General features: G+C 40.0%; 1 protein-coding gene across 10 annotated transcripts in view; it reads right to left on the bottom strand.

The window, feature by feature from the left end:
• Window positions 1-26,763, bottom strand: part of ST3GAL3 (ST3 beta-galactoside alpha-2,3-sialyltransferase 3) — a 237,435-nt gene that overhangs the window by 68,691 nt on the left and 141,981 nt on the right. For 9 of the 10 annotated variants that reach the window (XM_044442715.1, XM_044442726.1, XM_044442694.1 and 6 more), the window contains 4 exons: window positions 25,883-25,977; window positions 14,124-14,187; window positions 11,020-11,115; window positions 6,868-7,054 (listed from right to left, as the gene is read on the bottom strand). In XM_044442715.1, coding sequence (XP_044298650.1) covers window positions 6,868-7,054; window positions 11,020-11,115; window positions 14,124-14,187; window positions 25,883-25,977 — 442 coding nt within the window. Of the gene's footprint in view, window positions 1-6,867; window positions 7,055-11,019; window positions 11,116-14,123; window positions 14,188-25,882; window positions 26,004-26,763 lie in introns of all 10 variants that reach the window. The other variant, XM_044442759.1, reaches the window with a different exon arrangement.

Genomic DNA, 26,763 nt, shown 5'->3' on the forward strand with positions numbered 1-26,763 from the left:
AGGTAAGGTAATTAAGCTTTGGTACAATTTATAAGGAAAGGCGTGAAATTATGAGAGGAAAAGGAAGAATACAGACATAGCCCCACCCAACCAGGAATGCAGTTATTCAATTCCTGACACCATTGCACAAGGGATAGGTAGGGTTACCACAGTGATAGATGGGAAATGTTTCTCTCCAAGCTTAGCTTGGTTAGGCCTGAAATGAGCACTCTCATTGAGTAACTCTACCCCATCGGGTTACATTTGCCTCTGAGGAGGACAGGTGAGAACACAGAATAGTTCTCCTGTGAAAAATAGCAAAGACACCTAAATAACGGGGACTTTTAGTGAGCAGCAGGCAAGTTTGCAAAGAACTGGCAGAGTCTTTTAAATATGGCATTCTTCTGAGCAAGCAGCAAGGTGGTTTCCAAACTTGCATATCATAAACCCACCAAAGGAAAGGACAGCATTAAGGTCTGAAAGACTTCACAGCAGAACTTCTTCTGACCACTCAAAAGTAGAGACATTTTTAAAGTATCAGAAACTGGATACAGAAATGATATAGAAATCATCTTCTTTATGAAATCGTCAGTGCATAGATGATTTTCTCTGCAGTATTTATATGTAGATAACTGGCACAACTTAGTTCTTTGTCTATCAGACAACAACCCTGAAATCGAATGGAACAGGTATATATCACATTCTTCGAAAATCAAAGCAGTTCAGAATATCCCTTTTTTACACCCACTCCCAATGAATTGTGTATACGTTAGTTATGAAAGGAACTGCTTTTCCATTCTCAATTGTAGCATGCCTTCAAACAATTGTTGAGAATTTGAGATGCTTTCCATTTCTCAATTCTGGTAGTAAATGAGCATTCTTCCCTTCCCCAGCTATCTCCCTCCAAAAGGGCCCTCCCAGAGGGAGGGGGCCCAGGGGTACTCAAAAAGAGGGTTCTCAGAAGTAGTTGCTAAATTGGATTTGACAATGTGCTCCTCGTATGCTCAGAAACTCATTCTGTGGTGATCATGCTTACTGGATGTGCTTTGGAGAATAAAGAGTTTTTGCAAAGGAATGGGCGAAGGGGGAAACCTAGCTTCTGACAGTTAATCTAATTCCACAGTTTCTCTGCATTCTGCTCTACAAAGGGTAGAAGGGCCTTTTTTAAGGCCCATGGACCAGATTTCATTGTGAAGACTCTTTTGGGTACTGCATTCCAATGAAGGGTTGCACCAAAGGAAAAGTGGATGGAGCTGAAAACATCACCCCAATTCTATTTCAAATCTGTAGAAGGAAGTACAAGTATATAGGAAAAGCCTGTGCATGACTACTCTGAAGAAAGGCAAACAAGAGGGACAAAGCTCAGACGGAAGCAGGGCAGCACGTTCCTGCCCTGGCTTTGCCAGTAGACATAAGAACTTTTCCCTTTATGTCAGACAGGACAAGACTAGAGGAAGGCTTTGCTAAGCTATTTGGAAAACAAAGGTTCCCCAACCAAGCAATAAAGTAGCTGAGAAGTAAATATACAAGGATAACAACAAGAAAAACAATAGCACTGGATATTCACCCAGACTAGGGGTGAGACAGGTTTCAGTCACAAGGCATGGTCAGGATCTTTGCCAAAGTGAAGCTGATTTGGATCTTGGTCAGTGCTTGAGTGGGAGACTCCTTGGGAAGCTTGTTGTTATTAGAAATGCTCGTGTATATACCAGCCCAACAGTTCTGGGTGTAACCTGAAACCTACATAACAGCAAGTAGAACACAATCAAATTAAGAGTGCTTTCTCCTCCTTTATTCCATCTTGTGATTCAATGAAAACTTTGTGGTTTCAACATCCAGCCAGGTTTTTCCCCCTTTTTCTACCTTCTGTTTGCTTTACATTCAGCTTGATTAAGAGTTTTGGAAGCCTCAAAAGACAGGAGTTTTTTGTGCAATTTGATTGGTCATAATTTTGGTTCATACCTTTAAAAAAATTACATCCTGATCAGCCTACTACGCTGTAAGCTTTCTGCAGAATTTCACTGTCAAGATAACTGCACCATGACTTAAGGTAACTTCTAACAGGAATATTTGTCTTTAACTTGCTAAGCATGCTTCTTATGCTTTTTGTTGCCCAAGACACAAATATACAGTCTTGGGATGTTCTTAGTATATTGTAGTTATGATATATGAGGTATCTGTTACAGTCAAAAAAGGCAGGGATTTGAGTATACAGCTAACTAGCAGTGGTTTGAAAGCCAAGTACATAGTCGAGAGGATTTTGGAAGATTAAGGTGAACCACATGATGGAAAACAGTTTTCCAGCATTTAATTATTTATTTATTTGATTTGTATCCCACCTTTCTCCCAAGAGAAATGGCACCGAAGGCAGCTAGTCTCCTATGGTATTACACAGTTAAAAACATAATTTGATGCAGGTCTGAATCACAGTGCATATACAAGACTGAATTCTACTCTGTGGAAAGAGGTCATAGGAGGGAGAGAAAAAGGCTTCCCAAATAAGTTAACTTGATCAGAAAACCTAAACGTTTTTTCAAATGCAAACTGACAGTTAACTTAAGAAGCATTTTATCCAGAGAAAAGAATGTAGATACGTCTGGGAGCAGGAAGGATACTAACACTTTTTTAAAAAAATATTTAAAACTTCATTACAAAATTTTGTTGGCTGTCTTCAGGTATCTACCGGCTGGGTTGATACCTGATGAAGAAAATTAAAAGAAGAAAATTAAAGCCTAATGAAGAAAATTAACATTAAAGTGTGGGCAACATTTTGATTTCACCTTCATTAAAACTTGGTCAACACTTTCAGGGCTAAATAAAGTTGCTCAATGTGCATGATCAAGTTTGTGATCTGCTGGTTGCCTAGCCTTGTAACAAACTATTTTTTATTAAAATGGAGTTAAGAGATGCTCTTAATATTAACCTTTCTCTTTAAACCTTTAACCATACGGCTAATGGGGTGGGTCAGAAATCTAATCAATCTATCAATCAATAAAATCCAGCATCTGGAAAATGGTGGTGGGCTGTGTGTGTGTGGAATAATTTTACTAAGATAGGAAAATAAATATATTTACAGTAATTATGTACAAAGTAATATGTACACACAGCTTGGGACCATAATACCTGGCAGAATGCCTCTCCCAACCATAATCAACTTGGACACTGTAGTCACAATCTGGGACCACCTCCACTTGCCACCACCAAAGGAGGCTAGATTGGAAGCAACAAGGAAAGGGGCCTTTTAAGTGGTGGCTCCCCAGTGATGGAACAGCTCCCCACTGAAGCCTGCCTGGCTCCAAAGTTGAAATATTTTTGGTGCTGTGTTAAGGCTGTCTTCTTCTACAGGACATTTAATTAGTTACTATTACACTGGAGCTTTACTAGCTGCTAAAAAGGGTCAATCTTATGATTTAAGCTATTGCAGCATTTTATATGTGCTTTAAGTTTGGTTTTAAATTTTGCATGGTAGTCTTTTTATGGTGTTTTTATTACTGTTTCTATTTTATATTGTATTTTATGTGTTGCAAACTGCCGAAAGAGCATTTGCTATCGGATGGTATAGAAAATAAATAGATAAATAAAGCTATATATTCTTTTCTTGTGAAAATAATTTCTTTTCAAGGTAAATATATCTCACTTGATAAATATTGCTTTCTCTGTGTAATTTTTGTACTTGTGAGTGAAAAAAGTGGAGAGGGGGATATTTTTCTTCACAAGCCAGTTACAGAATCAAAATAAAACAGGAGAGACAGAGAAACACGGCATATTTAATGATACACATAATTCAGCTTGGTGACTAAAGCACCACAATGAGCTAGACTGTAATTAATAGATATGCTGGGGGTTTAGATATTTGCCACAAGCTACTGTGTATGGAAACTACCTCATTCCCTCAGAGCAGAAAAGAGAGACTAGAATCTATACAAAATGAGCATGTCCAAGAAAGCACTCATACTAACGTACTTAGAACTTAGATTATGAACTAATAGTACTTATAAAAGAAGCAAATTAATAAAGTGGGAAAAAAGCAAACAAAAGTACAGTTCCCAAATGCTTGTGGGGAGTAGCAGGGTTTCCAGATGAATTAGGAGTTGTCTAAACTAGACAAAACATCTACACAGAAAATACTTTCTAATTACTTCCTTCCATATTTAGGATGTGGGAAGCTTCTTATTTGGGCAGAATAAAAGAAATTCAGGCAGGCTACATGATCCCCCCGAAGAGCTAGCTCCCATCCCAGCAGCAGTTTTGCAATTGCTTTAAAAAAGGATTAGTGGATCTTTCCCAGGCTCCATGACACATATCATGACTCTTCTCTAAATGTGACTCTCAGTTTGCCTTGGAAAGGTGAAGGAGGGGGAGTGAAAGGGGAATTTCTCTTCCAATGTGGTTTGTATATAACGATACCTATGGTTTAATCAATGGGATCAACCTATGAGATTTCCCTAACCATGCTTAATCTATGATCTGGCTGTTGAACAACAGGACAAACTGCAGGTTATTTTTTCAACTCCTGGTTAGTTTAGTTCCCATGCTCTTTGCCCCTCTCTCCCTGTATCTGAAATGCCTTTGCAGCTCTATAGTACTAGTGCACAGAGGAGTTGGGTTTTTATTTTTAATATTCTTGCCACAGCATCTATAGTCTGGCAGAACAACTCATGAGTGACCTGCAGTTCTGGATTCACACACAATAAGAATCCATGGTTTAAACAACTCTGAGTGCACAACTTAACGACATGGGTTCTCTTCATGGATTGTTTGTGGTTAACAAACGGTACTTAATCCATAATACTAAGTTTGCACATAACAAGCCCCTTTCATCAACTTATATTTTGGATTGTTGTTACAGGTGAACCAGGTCCATGTGTTTATAACAACTTCTGGAAGGAGTCAGCTTCACAGCTCTGCCTTCTATCTCTCCCTTTCTTCCCTGTGGCTATGACTCATTCTTAAGTGTCTAAATCATCTAAATCCTCTTTGACAAAGGGCAAAGTGGATTAATTTAAGGTTTTTGAATCATTCATTGGTTCTGAGGTACATGATTGTATATTGTTGGGTTAACTATTACCAGATGGTAGCACATAATCTATGTATGTGACTAAGTAAAACTGTTAATAAAGTAATACCTTAAGAAATTACATAATAAACAGAAATCACACAACCAAAAGAAATCAGTTGCTACTTGAACATTATATTCTGCATGTTTACATAATATTCATCCCCCTCCAAAAAAAGAAACCTGTAATCTTTAATCTTTTAGGCACAGTTCACATACCATGGTAGCAATTTCTTGGTTGTTTCAGGACAAGCAGAGCATCCAATTATTTTGTGATGGTCAGACCTGAAAAATCTGGATTGTTTATGGATTAAACAATCCAGACCTATCCCAGCAAAGAACCATGGGTTATTTGGAATCACAAACAACCCAGAGTTTCTGGGTTTTCCCATCACAAATGCCCCAGGAATGTCACATTCTTGGGTTGACAATTAAAAATGGAGACAGCTCTTGTATGGTTTGTGTGCTCCTCTTGTTCCTGAAATTCCTATAGCAAGTTATGCTGGGTAAGGGATATTTCTGATTCGCAACGAAATTACTTTTCATTTCCTAAGCTATACTTTTAAGCCTGATGATTTTCAGTTTTTCAAGACAAGTTGGTAGCTAAGTTGGTTTCCGCATCCTACTCAATCTTTCATGATTGTTTAATTGTTTAATTTTAACTTTTCTTAACCACCCAGAGCGCCTTGGCTGTTTGGTAGAATACAAACAAAATAAATACAATTATTTCCAGCATACCCTGTATCAAACACATCTTTGTAATGAGCAGGGTCTTGAACATGGCTACACTCACAGGCAGGTGTTCACTTGCCACCAGACTTTCACTACGAGAGACTCCTGGTGCTAGAGGCACTTTCTCCATAAACTCATTTTGGCCGACACTGGAGAAAGTAGGCATGGGTTATTCTTGAGAAAGGGAAAAGCACGGAAGCTACTTATTTCCAAGGAAAACTTTACCCTCACTTGGCTCTTTTACCAACATAAACCAGATGCTCAAGGAGAGACCTCTGCAGCTGAAATAATTTTTCTGAGGTGAGGAATTATATTTGAATCAATCCCACTAAATAGTTTGTTTGCATAAACCAAGGCTGTGTTCTTAAGCTGAGTTATTCATTTCAAAAGTGTCTGAGCTGAACTTGGCAGGTCCTGTGATCCTGAAGTATCTTTCTGTTGGCTCCTTTTCCAATAAAATAGATCAGTAATGCTGACACTTCCAAACTAAGAGCGTGGCTGTCTCTGACATTTGTTAATTTGGACTTAAGCATACAACACAATGTGTTCCATGTGTACAGTACAAAGCATGTCTCAAGCAGCTAACAAAGACCAGAATGATAAACACAAATGAGACTAAAAGTAGCCTGAGGAAGTACGGCTGCTTGGAAAAAAATCCTTCATTATTGCAAACATTATCGATGGGTTGTATAGATGTATTCTGAGAGAATTTGGGGGTGTTTCTCCCCCTAGCTTGTTTGAATTTATTGGGTTAATTTATCAACCTGATTTCTGACAATAACCACTTGCTAGCAGGCAGCCTACAAAAAGATTCCTTTTCTACTCTATTATATTCAGTTACTTCATATGTGGCAGCAAACTCCACATTTCTACATTGAATTACATCAGTTGAATCTAGTGTGCATTCATATCCAGATTATTTTAGGATCAGACTGGTACTCTCAAGCCCATTTTGTTAAAAATCTACAGTAAATGGAAAAATCAAATTCTACAGAAATAGAGAAGGGCAGGAAATCTAAGCACAACATTGGGAACTAAGTCCTTACAAGAAAATGAACATGAAATATCAGGGACCTTGTCCAAAGAAAAAATGATCTTACCACTTTCTCCTTGTAAACAATATACTTCAGCCACTTGAAATCTTGCCACTTGAACCCTGCCAGTACAAACAGGGAATCCTTCTCGTACTGCTCTGGTTTCTGAATGGCTCCTTCCGGATATGTTATTCTCATTGTAGTCTTGCCACCAACATCTTTTTCAAAGCCTTTCACTGGAGCAGAGTTCAGCCTGCAGGATATATATGTATTTACATATTTTATTTACATAAATTTATACACCAGCACTGAGCATGTGATCCCAGGGTGGGTGAAAACAATCAAGAAAAAGCAAATGAAATTTAAAAACAGAAACATATAATTGTTGCTGAAAAATAAGCCAAAGTCCTACAGGAGAAAACAAACAAAAATACCTTCAGTTGGTGCTAAGAAGTATAAGCTTAGAAAGGATGGCTGCACTGATAGAAGTATCATTTCTAAATGTAGATGCTGAATAGCATGGGGGACAGAACAGGCTCCTAAGGAACTCCATGCTGGAGAATCCACAGGGCTGAAAAATATTCTCCAAGCACCAGCCCTCCAAGTAGGAGTAATTCAGTCAGTCACCCCAGAAGGATACCATGGTTGATGGTATCAAAAGCCTCCAAGAGGTTCAGCAGTATCAACACGGTCACACTGACCCTATCTCTCTCCTGGCATAAATCGTCATACAGGGGAACCAAGGCTGTTTCCTTGCCAAAACCAGGCCTGAACCCCAACTGAAATGGATCCAGATAATCAGTGGCAACCAAGAGGGCTTAGAGTTGATTGGCAACCATTTTCTCTAGAACCTTGTCCAGTAAAGGAATATTTGCTAGCAGCCTGAAGTTGTTCACGTATTCTAAGTCAAGGGAGGGGTTCTTCAGAAGTGGTACCACATCTGCCTCTTTAAGGCAACATGGACCACTCACTCTCATAAGATAGTGGTAAATCAGTCTGTAAGATGAAGCTACAAACCAAAGCATCTTAAACCTCCTGAAGGTGTCAGTGTTCAGCCCTGTCTTGGAAAGAGAGTTTCTTCAATGCTTTGCACACACTAATTATGAAGTGGTGTCACAGTAGTATTTTCATCACTATTAGTGTGCAAATAAAAATGGAATGGGTGAACTGGAACAAGATCATACCCCACCCTGTAAATAAGCTATGCAGTATAGGTTGTTCATGAAGCAACCCATGGTGCACTTGACAAACTATGAGGCTTACTCTGGCTTATTCTCTTCCCCAATCCCCCCAGTCCTCCAACCAGCATTGCCAACTCCCTGTTCTGACATATTTAAACACTATTTTTGGACAGGGAAATAATGCACACATCTGCCCTTCCCAAAACATTCAAACTGCTATTTTTTAAAAAATGATCACAGAAAGGAGACAGGATGCAGATCTCCCCTTTCTGAAATACCCAGAAGCTTGAGAAAGTATGGAAAAGGTAGAGGGCTCTGTCAGTTAAATCCTTAAAAACTAGCAGATCATACTACCTAGGGAGAGATATCACCTTCTGGTTGGAGTAAAACCTCCTTTACTATCTTGCCTTTTAATTGACAGTTCACAATTTGCCAACTGTCAAGTGTATTCAAGCTGATCTATGGATACTGATCAGCTTATGTTCAGCCTCCCTTGATCAATATCCATAGATGTTACTACTGCACTTTGACAGCAGACAACTACCAGGATGCTGGCCAGGCAAGACTCCATATTTCAGGCAGGTTTAGGTGAGCACTTGCATGCCTTGAAAGACATAGATTTTTTTTTTAAGATCAAAATTGCTCACATTTGTGCTGCCCCAACATTATGAGGAATAATGAGCCACTGACAGTTCCTCCAAAGAGCCCCTTGAGCATCATTGTGATGGATGTCAGTGGAAATGACATGGTTAAGATTGCCAAGAGTGACAAAGTTGCCACTTCCCACACCCGACAATAGGAATGTTTTCCCAAGTTCAGCTGACATGATAATCCAATGTGTGTTCAACAATCCCTAAATTAACCCCTAACCCTAAATCAAGCCATGGGATATTAAGCTGGCTTGTTTTTTGGCAACAAGCCACCCTGAGGGAAGCAATCTGGGCTCACACATGAAAAGTCACTCTGGTTAGTTACTCACAATGGGTTGACATGTCATGCAAACCCAGTCAATGGGCAGCTTCACATCAAAGTAATCCATTTGGCAATCAACCATTATCGGTTGGTTGTTGCCTGAATAACCCATACTGAGCCTGAAGTGGCCAAGTTTGCTGATGACACCAATCTATTGTGGATGTTTAAAACCAAAAGGGATTGCCTTCAAGGGGATCTCTCCAAGTTATGAGAATGAGCATCAAAATGAAGCTGTAAATGCAGTTCAAGGTAAGTAAGTGTGAAGTAATATACACTGGGGCAAAAAGCCCCAACTTCAGTATAGACTGATGGGAGCTAACCTAGCAGCAACTGATAAAGAAAGGGTCTTGAGGTAGTGGTGGACAATTTGACGAAAATGTTGTCCCAGTGCACAACAGCTGTGAAAATGGGGAATTTGGTATTAGGCATACTCAGGAAAGGAAAGGAAAGGAAAATACAACTAACCAGATCGTACCCTCCTTCTATATACAAATCTTTGGTATGGCCATACTTTGTGCATTGTGTACAGTTCTGGTCACCACTCCTGAAAAAGGACATTATTGATTTGGAAAAAGTACAACTAAAATGATACAAACAACTCCTCCACAAGGAACCATTACAATTGGAGACATGATAGAGGTGTTTAAAATTATGCATGGTGTGGAGAACACAGACATTTCTCTCTCTCTCCCGTAATACAAAAAAACAGGGTCATATCATGAAGCTGCTTGATGGGCAATTCAGGATGGATAAAAGGAAGGAATTCTTCACATAATTCATAATTGAACTATGGAATTCACTGCCATAGGGAGTCATGATGGTCCCCAATTTGGATGGCTTCAAAAGAGGATTGGACAAATTCATGGAGAAGACTATTAACAGCTATTAGCATTGTTGGCTATGCGATACTATTATGGTATGCCTGGTACACAAGTTGCTGAGGAGGTTGGATAAGTGGAACTCTTGTACCCATTCTGCTTGAGGGATCCTGTACACTGCTGGGGTGGTGGTGGTTAGGGTGGCTGTTGTTAAAGTACAGCAGGTATCAACCCTAGACATTGACTAGGAGTTGTTCCAAATAGTGGTTTTTTTTCTTTTTCTTTTACTTTGCTGACTCTTGACAGCAGTGAAAAGGCGAAGTGCCAAGGAAAAACAAAGCCAATAGGAATTTTTGCTCACAAAAGAGGGGTGGCAACATTTATAACCTCCTCAAAGCAAGACCCTTATCTTTTTCTTTCTTGCCTGGACTGTCCTCAGGGCCCTGCACATTTTGCACTTTTCTCTGAGAGTCTAGCAGCTTGGGGAAGTGCAAAACTGCACTCCACTCTATTTGGGGGGAAATAAGTTGACAGCTAGCTAGCTGTCAAAACCCAGGCTCCCTTGTCAAAAAGGAACTTCAGATACAAAGACATAAAAGAGAAGGTCACATTGGTTGCAAAATGACATGCTTCAGGTTGTACATCTTGATGCCTTTTCTCAAGAGTCAGCAGTTTGTAGACACCTTGCCAAGAGCCTAATTTTGAAATTAACTTGGAGAACAGTTTCATTCACTGGGTGTTCTAGCACAGCCGTGAAGCTTTCCCTTCTATTGCCTTATAAGCTGTCCCTAATCCCCAGCAGGGGAGTACAGTTAAATAAATTTGGTGCAAAAGCTGCAAGATGGCCTCACCCTACCCCTATAATCATTCTGAGGACAGAGGTCACTCTTTCCCTGAAATCTCCTTGCATTATAGATTGTGCATAACTCTGCAACAGCAGCCCCCAAGGATTATCAAGCATAGGGCCAACCAGGAATATTCATTTTGACTGCTACTGGTTTTGGGCAAAATGTACTAGCGTGACAAATGTACTGCTAAGAGGATTTCAATGAAACCAGATCAGTGGCTTGTGGATTGGCAGAAGGTAGGCACGCATAACACCAAAGACGAAATAAAGCACTGAAAGATTCAAAAAGCTTCTGAGTAATACTTTAAACTACAGCTACTGAAAACGCCACTAGAAACCTGCATTTTACATAGGAAAGGAGTTATAACACCTCCTTCCTTCACCTGCCCAGGCAACTCACCTGATCACAATGTCATAGTCATCAATTTTCAACCCCAGTGACTTGTTTGCTAGAATGCCACCATTTCCCACAATAATGCATCGCCGACAACTGAGACTGAGAAGGCAAAAGAGAGAAAAGCAGTTAGCTAAATAGCAAAATACATGAGTACAGAGCTGGTACTTGTCAAGATCTGATACAGACACTGGAAGAAAAATTAGGAGACTGTCACCTCTTAATTTACAATAACGGACTAACATGTCCGCTATTGCAATGCTAGCAGGCAAAGGAGGAACTGTTCTCACTGTACTGGCCCTTGCATGTAAATAACTACTAAAGTGTTTCATTTCATAATGAAATGATTGCAAGGGGAAACTTCCCTCTCTCCCATTAAATAGCAAAACTAAGTGTGGATAATACTCCTTTTGCTCAGAAGATTAGTAACTGCTTAATCAAATGCTGTTTAACCATGCTCAGCAGGCTATGATTATGTGGCAGTCTTCCCAAGCATGCAGGGACGGGAACCAATTACATGCTGAAGATAAATATCATTGACAAGCCTCATGGGGAAAATGACAGTTGAAAGGGTCAATAAGCGTGAGAATAAGAAACATGAAGAAAGTGGGCTACTATACTTCAGAAAAAGGCAGCTGGTATTTTTATGAACTCATAGGCGTCTCCCTCTGACACCAGCACTCCACCCACCCTCCAAAGCAGGGAGCATGAGGACCATATGTGGCAAGCAGCCAGCAAATCCTGAGAGAATTACCCAGCAATAAAGCTCAGAGAAACACTGAGAAGCCACGTAGACGGCTGGTTTAAAACAGTTTTAAAGTTCCACTGAGATGGACGGTTGAGATTCTTTCCCTTCTATTTTACTGCTCAATTTGACATTAGACCTAGGTCTCGCCTCTTGCATTTAAGCTCATTTTCTCTTACCCACTCCTCAAAGGCGTGGAATATATACATGACTTCCGTCTCTATTGCACTAATAGTTACTTTATTTGAAAGTGATTACACTGGGGATTCAGTGTAGTGTAGTGGTTAGAGTCTCTGACAAAGACTGGAGAGACCCGGATTCAAATCTCCACAAAGCCATGAAAGTCACTGGGCAATCCTTGACGAGGCACTGTCCCTGAGCCTAACTTACCTCTCATAGGGTTGTTGGGAGGGTAAAACCAGGGGAACCATGCATGCTACCTTGATCTCATTGGAGGAAAGGTGGAACATAAATGTCATCAGTTGCCTATGCTTTAGCAGATTCCTCAGAGTTGTCTCACATCAGCAAAAGTGCAGCCTTCTAAGCTTTATTTGGTAAGTCACATGTAAACTGACCAAGGATTGAAAAAAATGCCAGGCTGAGTAAAAAGACTATATAATAATGAATGAGCCACTACTTTAAATCTATTGCTGTCCTCACATCATCCTGCTCACTACTCTGTAAAGTCTCTTTTTAAAGGCTGTAGAAATCAATCTTCTCTGCATACATCTTCGGGAAGAAAGTACAAATATCAGGTGATTTTTTGTTACATTCAGCAGCTCCAACAATAAGGAGAAAAGGAGAGCAGGAACACCTTGGGTTATCATAAATACAAAGATGTGTAAAAAAACCTGTTTGTCACAACTGGAACAGAAAGTACAGCATAACAGTAGACTGCATGTTACACATGTTACAGCTGCATAAAGTTTTCACGTCAAAAATAAGACATGTTTAAAAATTCTCCTATGCAAATGAGCTGCTGCCTTGTTTCTTGTTCACAAACAAGGAAAATGTCTTCATTTGAAGAGCCCAATACAATCTTGTCATTTCAGGGGCAGTTGTGGGGAGAATAACAGTTTGCAGTCTTGATTCAGTCAAACTATAAAAATGGATTGTTAGTCTTCCCATTTTAAGATAAGCAAATGGAAACCTGTATGACAACTTACCTAAATCATACCTCTAGGAAAGGCTTGAAAAAGCATTTATTAAAAATAGTCAGATTCCAGTGACTGGGTTAAACCTATTTTGTTCTGTAAAATTCCCTGTTGCTAACCATTCCGTCTCATCTCCAAGTACACTTCCTTGAGCCTTTCATATCCCTTTCTCTTTCATCAATCTAATCTATGTCAAAAGGTTCCAGTTGCAGTAAATTAAATTCTGCTTTGACAGTTATTCCTATGTTTTTCTCGATTCAGAATGTGGATTATCTTTAGTGAGACACTCTATATCTACACATATTAGCTACAGAAGCATCAGTGTAGAAGAGAACACCTGGCTGAATAGGGCAAGTTCCTGGTAATTACAGAGTTCAGTGGATTTTTTTTTTAAGACAGCAAGAATTCAGTGCCAAGCTAACGTAAGATATCAAAATCTGGTGCTCATTTCTACCACTAGGTTTGATCACAATCACAAATCTGAAGCAATTTTGTTTTACATTAAGACTAGCGAATAAAAGAAAAGAGAAGCCTACACTGGATGAAACACAGAATACATTCTCAAAGATGTCCAAAGGAAAACATCTTTATTTCAGCCCAAGAGATTTCGAAAGAAAAGCTCCTTCTTCAGGGACAATCTTATAAAATGCAAATGCTGAAAACAGGTTAAGGCAGCTTACAAGGGTAGTGACTGTCTGTCTGACTGTTCCTTCAAAGCCAAAGATGGGCTGCCATGAGCTTTTATCTTTGAAATGAGTTGCATTCAAATAAAGAAATTTATCTTTGGCAGCTTGGAGAACATGTTTTCTGTTTGCATTTTATCTACATGTAAGACTAGAGCATAAAGAAATCCCCATAATTTCAATCAGTCTTATCACCAAAATCACTTCCCCACAGCTATTAAAATGGGTTTAGTAAAGGGGCTCTTAGTGAAAACAATCAAACCTACATTTGAATTGTAGTCCTGCTGTTTAGCCATCTCACTTTGGTGGAGGCTGTAATGAATTACTGAAAGGTAGCCCATTATTATTTTGAAAGTTAGCAATCAAGCAGATTGTGGTATCCCTAAAAAAATCCTTTTCACTGGCATGGAAGTATCATTCCCAGATCTTCACAATACAAGCAGCTACAAAGAGCAGAGTCAGAAAAGCGTTTAGCAACAGCTAGCAGCTGCATGGGCTCCTTCAGCTTCCCAACACATAGCTACTCACCTGTCAAGAGCTGGAGTAAGGCGGTAATCTTTGGTAACTGACAGGATGGCTTTGATCAGATTATCTATAGAGATAGGGTAGAATACATTAGAAAAGGCAGATCATTTCACATATTTTCCATATTAGTAAGAATGACAGGTAAAGGCCTCAGGGACCAAAGTGAATGATGAATGAGTTTGTATCAGTACACATATGTCATAGGGTAACAATGAAAAATTAGAAAATAGGTAGCCAACATGAAAGCAACGTTTTCTTCAAGCTACATATCATAATAATTTTTTCTCAGATGTGTATCACCTGGAATTACCTGAATAACAAGTCACATTATTCTATCCATACACTGCAACACTTCAGTTTAAACATCTGCTCAGAGGGCACCATTTGCATTACAATAAAGCAGGCCTCACTAATACTGTCATAAAGGTAAAGGTTTCCTTATGACACTATAGTCCAGTCATGTCTGACTCTTGGGGGCGGTGCTCATCTCCGTTTCCTAGCTGAGGGAGCCAGAGCTTGTCTGCAGACAGTTTCTGTGGTCGTGTGACCAGAATGACTAAACGCCAAGGTGCACGGAACACTGTTACCTTCCCACTGAAGTGGTACCTTTTTATCTACTCGCATTTATATGCTTTCGAACTGCAAGGTTGGCAGGAGCCGGGACAAAGCTCAGGAGCTCACCCCACCGGCGGATTCAGACTGTTGACTTTTTGATCAACCAGTCCAGCAGCTCAACAGTTTTAAACCACTGCACCACCTGCAGTCCCTAATACAGTCATGGGTGAACCATATTTTTTAAGTGTGTGAAGAGTCAACCCTACAGAATTTGATGCTAGTGTAAAATGCACTGTAATTTATATGCAACCCCTAGTGCATGGTCTGTACTGAGCCAAGGAATAAGCAACAACATAGAGGCTGCACATGTGTAGATACCCACATTTATGCCATTGCTAGGCCAGTAGATGCCTACTACCTTTGTCCAGGTGTACTGCAAATCCTTGCTGTCTTGAGATTGTTTATTCATGACATATTAAACTAAATTAAAACTAAAATGAAAGATGGGACCATTCAAACCACCAAAGGAGTTCTACACTTAGATGTCTGCTATAGAAAAGACCCTGTTCCCACCAGTTTAGCATCCTAGCACCCAAGGATGCACCTGCAGAGGTGCTGAACATGACTTTCAGCAAGGAATCTGTTTTTGAAGTGAGGTAGACTAGGCATGATAGAAGAGCTTACTGAAATGAAGAACATCCAGGTGATGCATACCAAGCCTCTACCAATGAGAAGCAGAGCCAGCCAAAACTGAGGAGTCCCCGTAGTCGGAGGAGTAAATGGAGCTCTCCTCACACCCACGCAAAGCATACCAAGGTATTGGTTACCTGTTTTTGTAAACAAAACTTGATGCCTTTCATTGCAAGTTTGCATAGAGGAACAGGGCATTTAAAAAAAAAATAAACTTTCTATATCACATTTAGGGAACAGATTGATCATAGAACAAGTAACTTAGAACACACATTTCTCCAGAATCAGCACAAGCTTAATTATGAGTGCCACTGGATAGGAAAATGAGGCATACCAGTAAAGATAGGGAAAGGCTTGAAATAAACATGGCCTGCATAGGCGATAAGTACAGTACTTGCTCTGCACACCTAATGTCCCAGACTCAGTCTTCAGGAAACAGAGCAAGAGAAACCTTTTTCCTGAGACCTTGCTTGTCTAAATAAACAGGAGAAAAGGTTACCTCCCCCCTCCCTTCCCCATGCGCTGCTATCCACAAAAAACCCTTATGTGGAAATGAAATTTAGGAAAAGGTCCTTTTTATAAGGAGAGAGATTCTTTAACAGTGCTCAGCAAATAAGTCTGCATAATAGTGGTGCTGCAGCTGTATGGTCCAGGTTGACTCCAGCTCCGACAGATGTTATTTAGTTTGAGTAAATCCCAGTAACTTGGTTATTCATCTTCAAACTGTGAATAGTACAGTTACAGATACTAAGAAGATCCTATTAAAACCCGCAGCTCATCCTGCAGTACTCATCTTGCTGCATTCATCTAAAGCCAAGCTACCCAGACCAAGCAGGGATATTGGCAGAGTTATAAAACCTAAGTGATCCCCTCCAGGGAATGCTCAGCCTCCCTTCTCCAATGTGCTGCTTTCACACCTTTTTTACATTGCGGTTGAATGGACTGAATGACTCAGTACCCATTTCTAGAGTAAAATAACCACTGATGGGATGTAGCTTTCTGAGCAAGTCTGATCAGCTTGCTATCTAAAGGGAACCATAATCCTAACCCTAACCCTAATCCACAATGACATGCTTACAGCACAGGATAATTCTGTGTGATCCTGCTCCTCTTTAACAAATGCATTCTATTGTAGGTTGGTTATTCTGAAACAAAGCCAATACGGATCCCAGTGTAAAGAGCTGCTGAATATCAGAAATGTGCCCCCCCCCCGATTATTTAGAGAATTTATATACTACTCTTCATCTAAGCAGATTCTGGAACAGTAAACAATAAGAAAATTAAAAAGAATAAAACAATAAATTAAACCAGAATCAATTAAAAATAAGGCTGTTTAGTCAACAAAGGTTTCCTGAAATAAAGATAATTTCAGGTGCTAAAAAAACCTCAGCGTTGGTGTCCACCCACCCTCCAGATGCAGGAAGTCCCAGAGAAATGGAGATGCTGCATTGAATGCTCTTCTCCAATCAAGTCATGTGAAACCACTAGAGGCATGCCATCTCATGACCTCTGTGACTGGGGCAGGTGAACGAGGGCAAAGCTGCCCTCTCTCATGTATCCTGCCCCTAAGCTGTTTAGGTTTATATACTAGTACCAGAGCCTTATACCTGGCCAAGTAGCAAAGAGGTAGCCAGTGCAGTTCTCTCAAGGAAGGAGCTGAAAAGGAGCAGCTCCTAACAACCACCAAGTTGCTGTACTCTGCACTCCTGGATAAACCCACACAGAGAGAATTGCAGCAGTCCATGGAATAGCAGTTCTAGTCCTGAGAAGCAGAAGACCTGGAGGGTACCTGTTACATCCATCACCACCTTCTGCCCTGCTCCAAAGGACATTTCTGGGCCTTGTAGCTGGGAAAGTGGAGACTCAGGGGCTCGCAGGATGAAGGCAAACACAGTACTGCAGGCACAGCTGTGCTCATCTCCATCCACAAGCATCCCAGCAGAGATGCTCAGTGATATAAATGCCCTTGTCCAAATGCTTACACACTTACATTACAATCAAATGTACTTGTGGCACACATTTGTCCATACACACATACCAATGCTTTCAGCTTGCATTGGTGTTCCACATATCAACTTTCCAGATGCATGCAATTTTCACAGCTAGGTGTACACCGCCACTGCAGGGTGTTTGTAGCCTATGCAGTATGTTTTTGGGAGTTGAAATTTCCTGAGTTCCTAATTTAGCATGTTGGCACTTAAGCTGAGACCCTAGGCAATTAGGCACTTCAGTTCTACCACAGAGGGATGGACATCAGAATTTGATGCAGAACAACATCCAGATGTAGTTATACATAGAACATACTTTTCCTTTTCTGATTCCTTAGAGTATATGTTTTGATCTCAGCCTTCTAGGATTTTTGCCAGGGGCATGCAAGCTATTTCTAGGGTCTTGGGTATTAGACAAGCTTCAAAAGGGATTTCAAAGGAAATTTTGGTGGAAAATATGTCCATTAAGATATGTGGGCAGCAACTAAGGCCTCATCCAGAATGCATACTTTTATATTCAACAAGATTAAGAAAAGGCTAATTCTCAGATAAGAGATCTACATTTATTTTTCCTTCTCTCAAGGGGCAATTTTAGGAGACTTTATTTTCTCTTGGGAAGATCTGATCAGTATTCATGGGAATACTCATTTACCACAGAGTAAAAAACAACTTTGAATATTGATTCCAGAACCATCATACCAAAACAAAACCAGCCTTTACTGTATCATAAGACCAGACCACTTCCTATGTTCACCCAGCCAAACAGACTTTTTCACCTCATGAAAGAGCTGCAGATTAACCCCTCCCAGCCATACACACAACAGTTTGACTGGGTTTGCATGACACCTCATTTTATTAGAGTGGATACCTTTGACAACTGCCAAAGGTAAAGCTCCATTTTTTTCAAAAAGGAGTTACAAAGAATTAAAAAAAAAACACATCGTGGAGGCCGGAAAGTATACAGGTATATAGGCTTTTGGAAATAAGTGCAAACGTGAGGATGCCCTTAAGACACAATCTGAAGCAGAAAAATTGTTAATGTGGTGGGGAGGAGATGTAGGTGAGCCTGAAATACGTTATGGTCACAGCAGCAAAGGAGGAGACAATATGGTCTCCCAGAGTATTCTGGGATATCCATGGGAGAAACACAGAGCAAGAAGGGGGAGGGAGAGGGCCAACATCCAACAGTGAGCCTGATCATCTGTTGGGTAAAGTGTGGGTTGTTTTGCCAGCAGTAACACCATTGTGGTTAATTGCCGGAGTGATTGGTGTGACATGTAGATGCATACAGAATATTATACTGTAGGACAAAAATACTCCATAAAAAGACTCAAACTGCTTGATTTTCCTCAATTGATTGCTTGATATTGACTCATACCTTAAAAAGAGGAGGTGGAGAAATAGTGTGATGAAGGAAGTTTATACATAAAGATTAGGTAACATTAGCATGTGTGTTTTGTACAGTTAAAAATTGAAAGGATCTTTTCCATACACATTAAAAAAAACCCCTCTGGCATCCTAGAAAAAGAGCGAGACAAGGCTGAAAAATTTATTTCAAAAGCCAAAAAGGGCAAGAACCTACCAGAAACAACATACTGACCCTGGGGGGAGTAGGGAGAAAAGGGACATTCTTCTCTTCTCATTAGAATTGCAGGGACTGGAACTTAACAAGCAGAAACAATTGTTTACATGTTGTAGAGAACTTCTCCACTCATCCACTTCAGAGGTACAGTAGAGCTGGCTCTCTGTGTGGTCACTGCTTGACTAATTCTCTAATATTTACCTTTTCTTCCACAGAAACTCACAATTTTCAAGGTCAACTCAAGTCAAGATTTAAGTATACAAATCCATAGAAAACATGCAATGAATGTTGTTATTTGTTTTTCGGCGCCAGGCTAAGACCTTTTTATTTAAAACTTATTTTAATTGTTAATTTATTTATTTAACTAGGTTTTTTTTATTTTTTATTTTATTTTTAGCCGAGAATGCACTGAGGTTTTATTGAGGTTTTATGGCACTGGGGTTTTATTGTATGGTTTATTTATTGATGTTTTGTGAGCCGCCCCAAGGCTTTATTGCAATGGGGTGGCATAGAACTGTTTTAAATAAATAAATAAATAAATAAATAAATAAATAAATAAATAAATAAATAAAATGTTGCATTTTGCAGGCTTCAGGAGCAAAGCAAGTAATATCATAGTAACTAGGTTCTCCAAACATGTAATCTAGTTAATTCTTAGGTCAATGCCAAAGAAGCAGCCGTTATTGTAGAGAAGAATGGAAGCCACTAGGCCAAAAGTATACTTGTTCACATAATGAAGTACTATGCCAATCTTCCTTCATCACTGGCTAGGCTGACTGGGGCTGACAGGAACTGGAGTCCAACACTACCTGTACGGTGACATGTTCCCCAGCCCTGCAACAGGCATTTAACCCTCACCACAGACACATAGAGATGCACTGGATGCTACAAGTGCCACAGATATTACTTTTCCCTATTTGTGCATCAAAAGATGAAAGAGGAAGGTAGGAATGCAAAGCTCAACTTTATGTATCACTGTAATATCAAAATAGTCAGATAACTGAAACTGGGAAGATCTCCAAAGTCAGGTCTGCAAGGCACATTCATGTTTGATGTCTCCTGTGTAAAATGCAGCAACTCAACCCTGTATGTCCATATCCTTCATCCCTGATCCCTGGTTCCAAGTCCAACATAATCTGGGAACACTTGTCCAGCTGGAAATAAATAAGTTTGACTTCTTAATCCCAGACTAGCAGAGAAGCAACTAGATGTTGCTCACAATTTGGTGTGGAATATGCAATTTTGCCTGCAGGAGTTATGAGCAAGGCTAAAGCCAGACCTAACAAAAGCTGTACCTATTCTATGTACAGAATTTCTTCCAATGCTGTAAGCAGTAATATACATATATAGAAACGTCTAGTACTGGAGTGACATCAGTGCAAACACAGTTTTTGAGTGTTCAGCATTGCTTCCTGCACCAGTGTGGTATCATTTTGCCATCTTGTTACATCAGCACAGGAGGATATTATACCTAGGAATATGCAAGGAACCCTGGGCTCAGCTCTCTGGACTCTGGTCTGCTTTGTGGTGGTCCTGAGTCCAAGTTGCTGGCAAGTGCTCTGTATTCATGAGGTGCTAGCTGGGATTTGAGCCCCAGGCACTGCACAAGTAGCACCCCTCTTCCATGCCCAGTGCTGCTGCCACTGCTTCCTTAATAATCAAGAATTCAAGGAGGACATAGTCATTTCGCCCCAGAGTTCCTGTAACTGCCACTTTAACCAGCAGGGTTTCCCTGTTGGTTAGAATCAAGTCAGGGATAGCCAAACCTCTACTTTTCTGCAGCAGAAAATTATCAGCAACACAAGTTAGGAATGTCTTACAGAGGCCATATTTGGCAGATCTTGTCTCCCAACAGATAGCAGGGAACTGAAATCCCCATTACTACTACATTGTAACTCTTTAAAACACTGGCAATTGGCTTTTCCTCCTTGTCTTCCTCTTGACTGGGTGGTTGGTAGTAGACTCCTACCACCATGTTCTTTTATTCTTTGTTCCATTGATTTTAATCTAGAAGCTCTCAATGGGGCTGCTAAACTCATTCATCTTTATTTCTGTGCATAGATATCTATCCTTAACATATTCTACTTCCCTTTCTCTTCCTTCTGTTCTTCTTGAACAAGTTATAGCCTTCAGTCACTGAATACCAGTCATGGGAGTCATCCCACCAAGTTTCAATTACACTTATCAAGTCATAGTCACCCTCAAAGTTGGTTTGTTTCCCATACTCTGTGCATTAGTGTAAAGACATCAAAGATCAAAGACTTTATCATTCAAGCTTTCTTCTATTTTTTTTTTCTTTTGGAAGAATAGTATTGGGCTCCCTTAGAGCTGTTCTTTCCTTAAATTCTTTAGTCTTGTAGTGTACAGTAATGTGAACAGTGGAAATTAATCTGAAGAGGACTTGATATCTATGAGACTCTGCCTTAAGGCTGGGCTGGACTGGGCTAGAACATGTGGTGCTCTTTGACTACTGCTTTTGTTAGAAAGAATATACACCCTAAAACTATTGCAGATGGCAAGAGATGCATTTACGAAAAAAGCACCAGAAAAGGACTCATCATCTTGCTGTAGGATGGTTCCCATCATATTGCAGCCTGCAGAAAAAATGTCAGCCAATGCAGAAAGTGGCAGAGCAAGTGAAAATGGGCAAGAACTCCTTCCCACAGAACTTCATCTCCTCCAGGCACAGCTCCGGGCAGAAAGCCAAGGAGGAGGTGTAAAGACAAACAGTTTGGTTCAGCACAAATTTGAATTTTGATGTCAGCATGCATCTGTATTTGATCAGCAAAGATAAAGTGATATTTATGTCAGTGCACCAGGTGTGAAAAGAGTTTGCCATGAAACTAAAGGAATGCTTAGGGAAGGGAATGCAGCTGGTCGTGCTCCAATGTGCATGTTGCAGTATGCCCTGGAGAGCAACCTCCAACTGTGCATGCATGCATGCATAGCCTTCTGCCTTATAGATCTCATAAAGTGAGGAGGTCCTTCTTAAGGAGCCATCCCCCAGGAGGTGAGGCCGATGGTGGCTAGAAGAAGGGCCTTCTCAGTAATTGTTTCCTGACTCTGGAAGAGGCTTCCCCGAGAGGTGCGCCTGCCACCATCACTGCTATCATTTCAGCGTCAGGGCAAGACATTTCTCTTCTCCAGCTATTTCAACAGTTGATTTAATTATTTGAATCATTTTAATTTTGATTTTAACTTGACCCTGATTTAAGGTTTTATTTACTTTACACTATTTATTTAAAATTGCTTACTTGAAGTTTTATGTAATGATCTTATTTGGTTATGTTTTGTATTATTATGCCTGGGATTGTTCATAGCATTACTCAGAATACTATGTTGTTTAATCATTATAAGCTACTCAGGGAGCTCAACTATGAGCTATTGTGGTGGCATAAAAATAGAAATAAATAAATGCAAACAGACAATGCTGATTCAGGTTTTTTATGACCTAACATATGCCTTCGCTCCTGGAATGGTTCCTGTAGAGGCATATATATGAAAAATGCTAAGTTAAAACATAATCTATCCATCTTTTTCTAGGATAATTCCAAAGATGATTACACAAGAAGTTATGGGTTTGCTTTTAAATCACTCAATTCAAACATGTAAAGAATTTTAACACAATATTTATCATGTGCAGGCCTCCACAGACATTACTTCAAAGCTATTCTGATAGAGGGAAATGGTACTTGAAAACTAGCATGTATTCAAGGAGAAGCACCTACATAATCTGAAAAACAAATTAGACATTAGGCCCAATGCACTATTCCAGATGGTGCATCACACATCCTAAAATCTCTCCAGATGGGACACAAAGAATCCACTTCAGCAAGCAGGCAGCACCAGATAGCAACAGTAAGAAGGTCCTTAAAGAAAAGCAATTAAAACAATTGTACTGTAATGTGCTTTATTGTTTTAATATACTTTAAATTGGTTTTTTGAGTGCCATTTTGGTAAAAAAGCAGGGAATAAACCAAAAACATAAATAAAGCAAAACTACCACTAAGCAGTCAAAGGAGGTGATACAATGAATGTAACCCAATATGACTGGAAGCAGAATTCAGGACCACAGTATCTCTCCTGGCACAAAAGGCATGGATGGTCCTTTCCTTTTAAGCCACAGCTAGCAGCAAATCTTTTCAACTAAGACTTGCCAGCGTTCCCCTCAAACATCTGTAAATGAACCTTGGTCAGCATGTAGGTTCATGACCTGAGTAAGCCTCCAATTTAAGCACAGAAAACTTTTTTCATCAAATGTTAGAAAAGGGAAAAAAATACTCCACGAATTATGAATATTTATTTCTGACCTCTGCTGTTGACCTCTAATTATGATTTGGCAGGTAAAAAATCATCCTAATATGTTTTTCTGTTTCTAGAATTATTACTTTGTAGCACAACCAGTCTTTCAAAAAGTTTTTTCCTAGTAAAAACATGTTTTTTATGGATATGATTTAACTTTTGGTTGGAGAGTCTTTGCACTGATTAACAACAGAAGAAGAATGTCATTTCTTTTGTTCTTGAATGTCTCATATCCGTAGAAAACTTGGGAAGTTTGTATACAGTTTGTATTAAATTATTACATGCAAATAATTCTTGTACTTTAGTAATTGGAATATAAGGCTAGAAAGCATGAACCTAGAACTTCTTACCAAAGATTTGCAATAACATTTTATTTGAGAAATTTCTGAGTTCTACAGTTTACTTACATAATGAACAGAATGAAATTGCCTGGCACAGTCATGTGGAACTGTGAAACATAAGCGTGTAAATCTGTACCTGTGTGCATTATGCAAACTGCAGTCAGGGTGATCCCACATTGACAAAGCTAGCTAATCCCTATGCCAGTCCATAAGAAACAGCTGGCAAAGAGGCTGAAGCACCTAACTTTTATACCAGATCTACCCCATGGTATTCATTAAGCGGTGCAACTCCCTTGCCAGTGACTTAGTTTTTCCATGAAGGTTCAGAGTTGAACTCTGATACCAAACTGGCATATCCTCCCCTAAGGAGTTGCTCCATCTGTCAGACTGCTGTGGTTCTGGCAGCCATCGGCACCTTCTTCTTGCAGTCCCATTTCATCCGGCATCATACTAGCCCAGACTGAAGAACCTAATGGGATGCACCTCATCAAACTACTATTATTCATCCCTGATGCACCCCCTGGGATAAAAAGAAAAGGCTGATGCAAGAATTCCTGGTGATGTGTGATACAAGAGAGGTGCCATTTGCCTCTCTCACGCTCCTGGCCTGTCAGCACGGCCATTAGGCACACCGTTTTACTGAGAGTAATAACTCTTTCCTCCCACATGTACAAACTTCTTTAGACTGAATCCTGGCACTAAATTCTGTCCCGTGAGTATATTAAACAACCCATTCTGCTGTTTTACTCCCATTGCTTCAGCTCTCAGTCTCTTAAGTAATGGCAGTTTCTGTTTTTAACTGAAGAAAATCCAACATAAAATCCTAGATTTACATCACTCTGTGTTGGCGACACAAGCCTGGAAATGCAAAGAAAAAGACTGCCAGAGATGTTCAGTCATCCTGTGCTAAGCTTCTCTGTTTTGATGATGTTTTGCAGAAGAACGGTCCAGTTGCCTGCTAAATCTAAAGCAACCCTTAACCAAGATCTGTATTCCCTTCTATTTCAGCGCATCTTGGAAGTAAGTAGACATGGGATGGGGCAACTCTTTTGCAGTTAATGGAGCTACCCTGTCTGGACAATTTATGCAGCTGCATTTAATCATAAGCTTCAACAAACATTTCAATGGGACAGGAAGAATTGTGTACATAACCCAAGCTGCCTTACACAGACTAGAACATAGCCTGGTGTGAAGACAGAAAAAGTGTGGACCATTCCTCTTTATAGGAGAACAAGAACTGTGGAGTGGCAAGTTCATGCTTCTAAGAGCCTGCTCTCATTTGGACAGCTACTTACATTATAAAATGCATTTCTTCACACAGAGTTATTGTGTTTATTTACACTCAGTCCCATTCCCATTTTCAGGGTGAAGACAGATCTTGTAGTGCAATTGCCCCACTTCCCCACACACCATCTTAATGAAATTACAATTGGCAAGTAGGCCTCATGGCATGAAATCAATACTGCTGCACCTGATCTGAACTCTTACATTCATTAGACACACCAGTTTACTGTGCTAAATACTCCCTCTGGATAGGAGTAATTAATTTGCAAAAAATTAAGTGGCACGTTACATAATTTAAGAACATCATGTTAAGGTAGGATTGTTTCCAAGTATGCCATTGTCTGCCATTGTCTGCATTCTATTCATTTACCACTTTAAGGTGGCTACAAAGGGATCAAAACACAAAGTGGTAGACCATTGGTTTCAGAGACTGTAACTAATGATGTGATAGGAATTGATTTGGAGGTGGGAATCTGTCAGATTCCCTGAGCTCCCCTCATCAGACTCTGGTTCACTCTGCAGTGGCCCTGAGTCCAAGTTCCTGGGCAGCATGCCCATTTGGGCTGCTGCACCTGACACAGAAGCAAGTTGGTTGCACAAGATTTGCCAGGAACGGAACATCATTAAACTGCTCTTCTGCATCATGTACAGCTGCTGTTTGGGTTGCTGCACCTGATGTGGAAGACGGTTGTTGGTTGTGCTAACTTCATTGCATAAGCATTCATGGACCTCCTGTCAGCTTGGCTCACTTTGCAAGACTGGGGTGAGTGTGAGAGGAAATCTACAAATGCTAGAAGGATGGGTTCATCCCAACCTCAAAAGGAGAATAGAATAGGATTTCAAAAAAGCTACAAAAAAGCATTTGGATTGTTCCAATATATTCTATTATTAGAGCTGGAAGTTTCAAATCTTATAACCACACAGACTATGACTAACTAGAGGTACTTTCTTCTTTTGAACCTTCATAGGTTCATAATCCCATGTAAAATGAAGGTGCAAGATACTGCAATATTATCCTACCTTGTCCTTTAATTCCAAAAGGAGGTACAAAATCCCGGATCTTTGCCCACTTTCTGAAGGACTCATCTAAAAACATTGGTGCTGGCTTGGAGAACCTGAAAAAAACATAATGAGGTACAATCTTCAAAATAAAAAAGAGAAAGAAAAAACTGATGAGTAAGATTTCTACTATCTAAATGCAGATTGTAAAAACACATGGCACAGGACACTTTAGTGAATACAGGAGGAAGTCACACAAAGAGAAGACAAGGAGCAAGATGAACTTTAGCTCCGCTAATCTCAAAATTGCCCCGAAAATGGTTTCAAAAGCATCTCCTTGCCACCTGCCCCACATATGCACCTGTATCCTTAATGATAACAGTCATTCATCCTACTAGTAGCAACACAGAGACCAAAACTGTCCAATAAGCACACAGTCAAGAACATACAATATTCCTGAATACCAATGTGTACTCTAACTTCTAGTAAAGTGTAGCAGACTCTTAGGTGGCATTTGGATGCAAATAACTAGCATGCCATTAAGTTGTGTCAGGACAAGCTGCAAGCCAAGTCACAAGAAGGTTGCTGTTTCCAAATCCAACATAACCAAGAACACAAACCAAGTGCTGCAGTGCTGTGGCAAAGAGCATAAAGCTATACATCAAGAAGTCCACCATTCACCTCTCCCACAGATCCACTAGTAGCTAAACACAGCTTCAGGCTCCAATCTGCATTACATATATAGCTAGCTATTCACTTTACAGGTTTTGTGTTTGGGCATTCTTTCCATCCCATTTACACACGCGTGCTCTTCCTCCCACTAGTGCTCCCAACCCTTTCTCTTTTCTATATTTATGTAAAAGTGGAGAATAACTGAAACACTTATGAACAAATGTCTAGGA

This window comes from Varanus komodoensis, unplaced genomic scaffold (genome assembly GCF_004798865.1).
Source record: "Varanus komodoensis strain SLA01 unplaced genomic scaffold, ASM479886v1 scaffold1, whole genome shotgun sequence".
NCBI classification, from domain to species: Eukaryota; Metazoa; Chordata; class Lepidosauria; order Squamata; family Varanidae; genus Varanus; species Varanus komodoensis.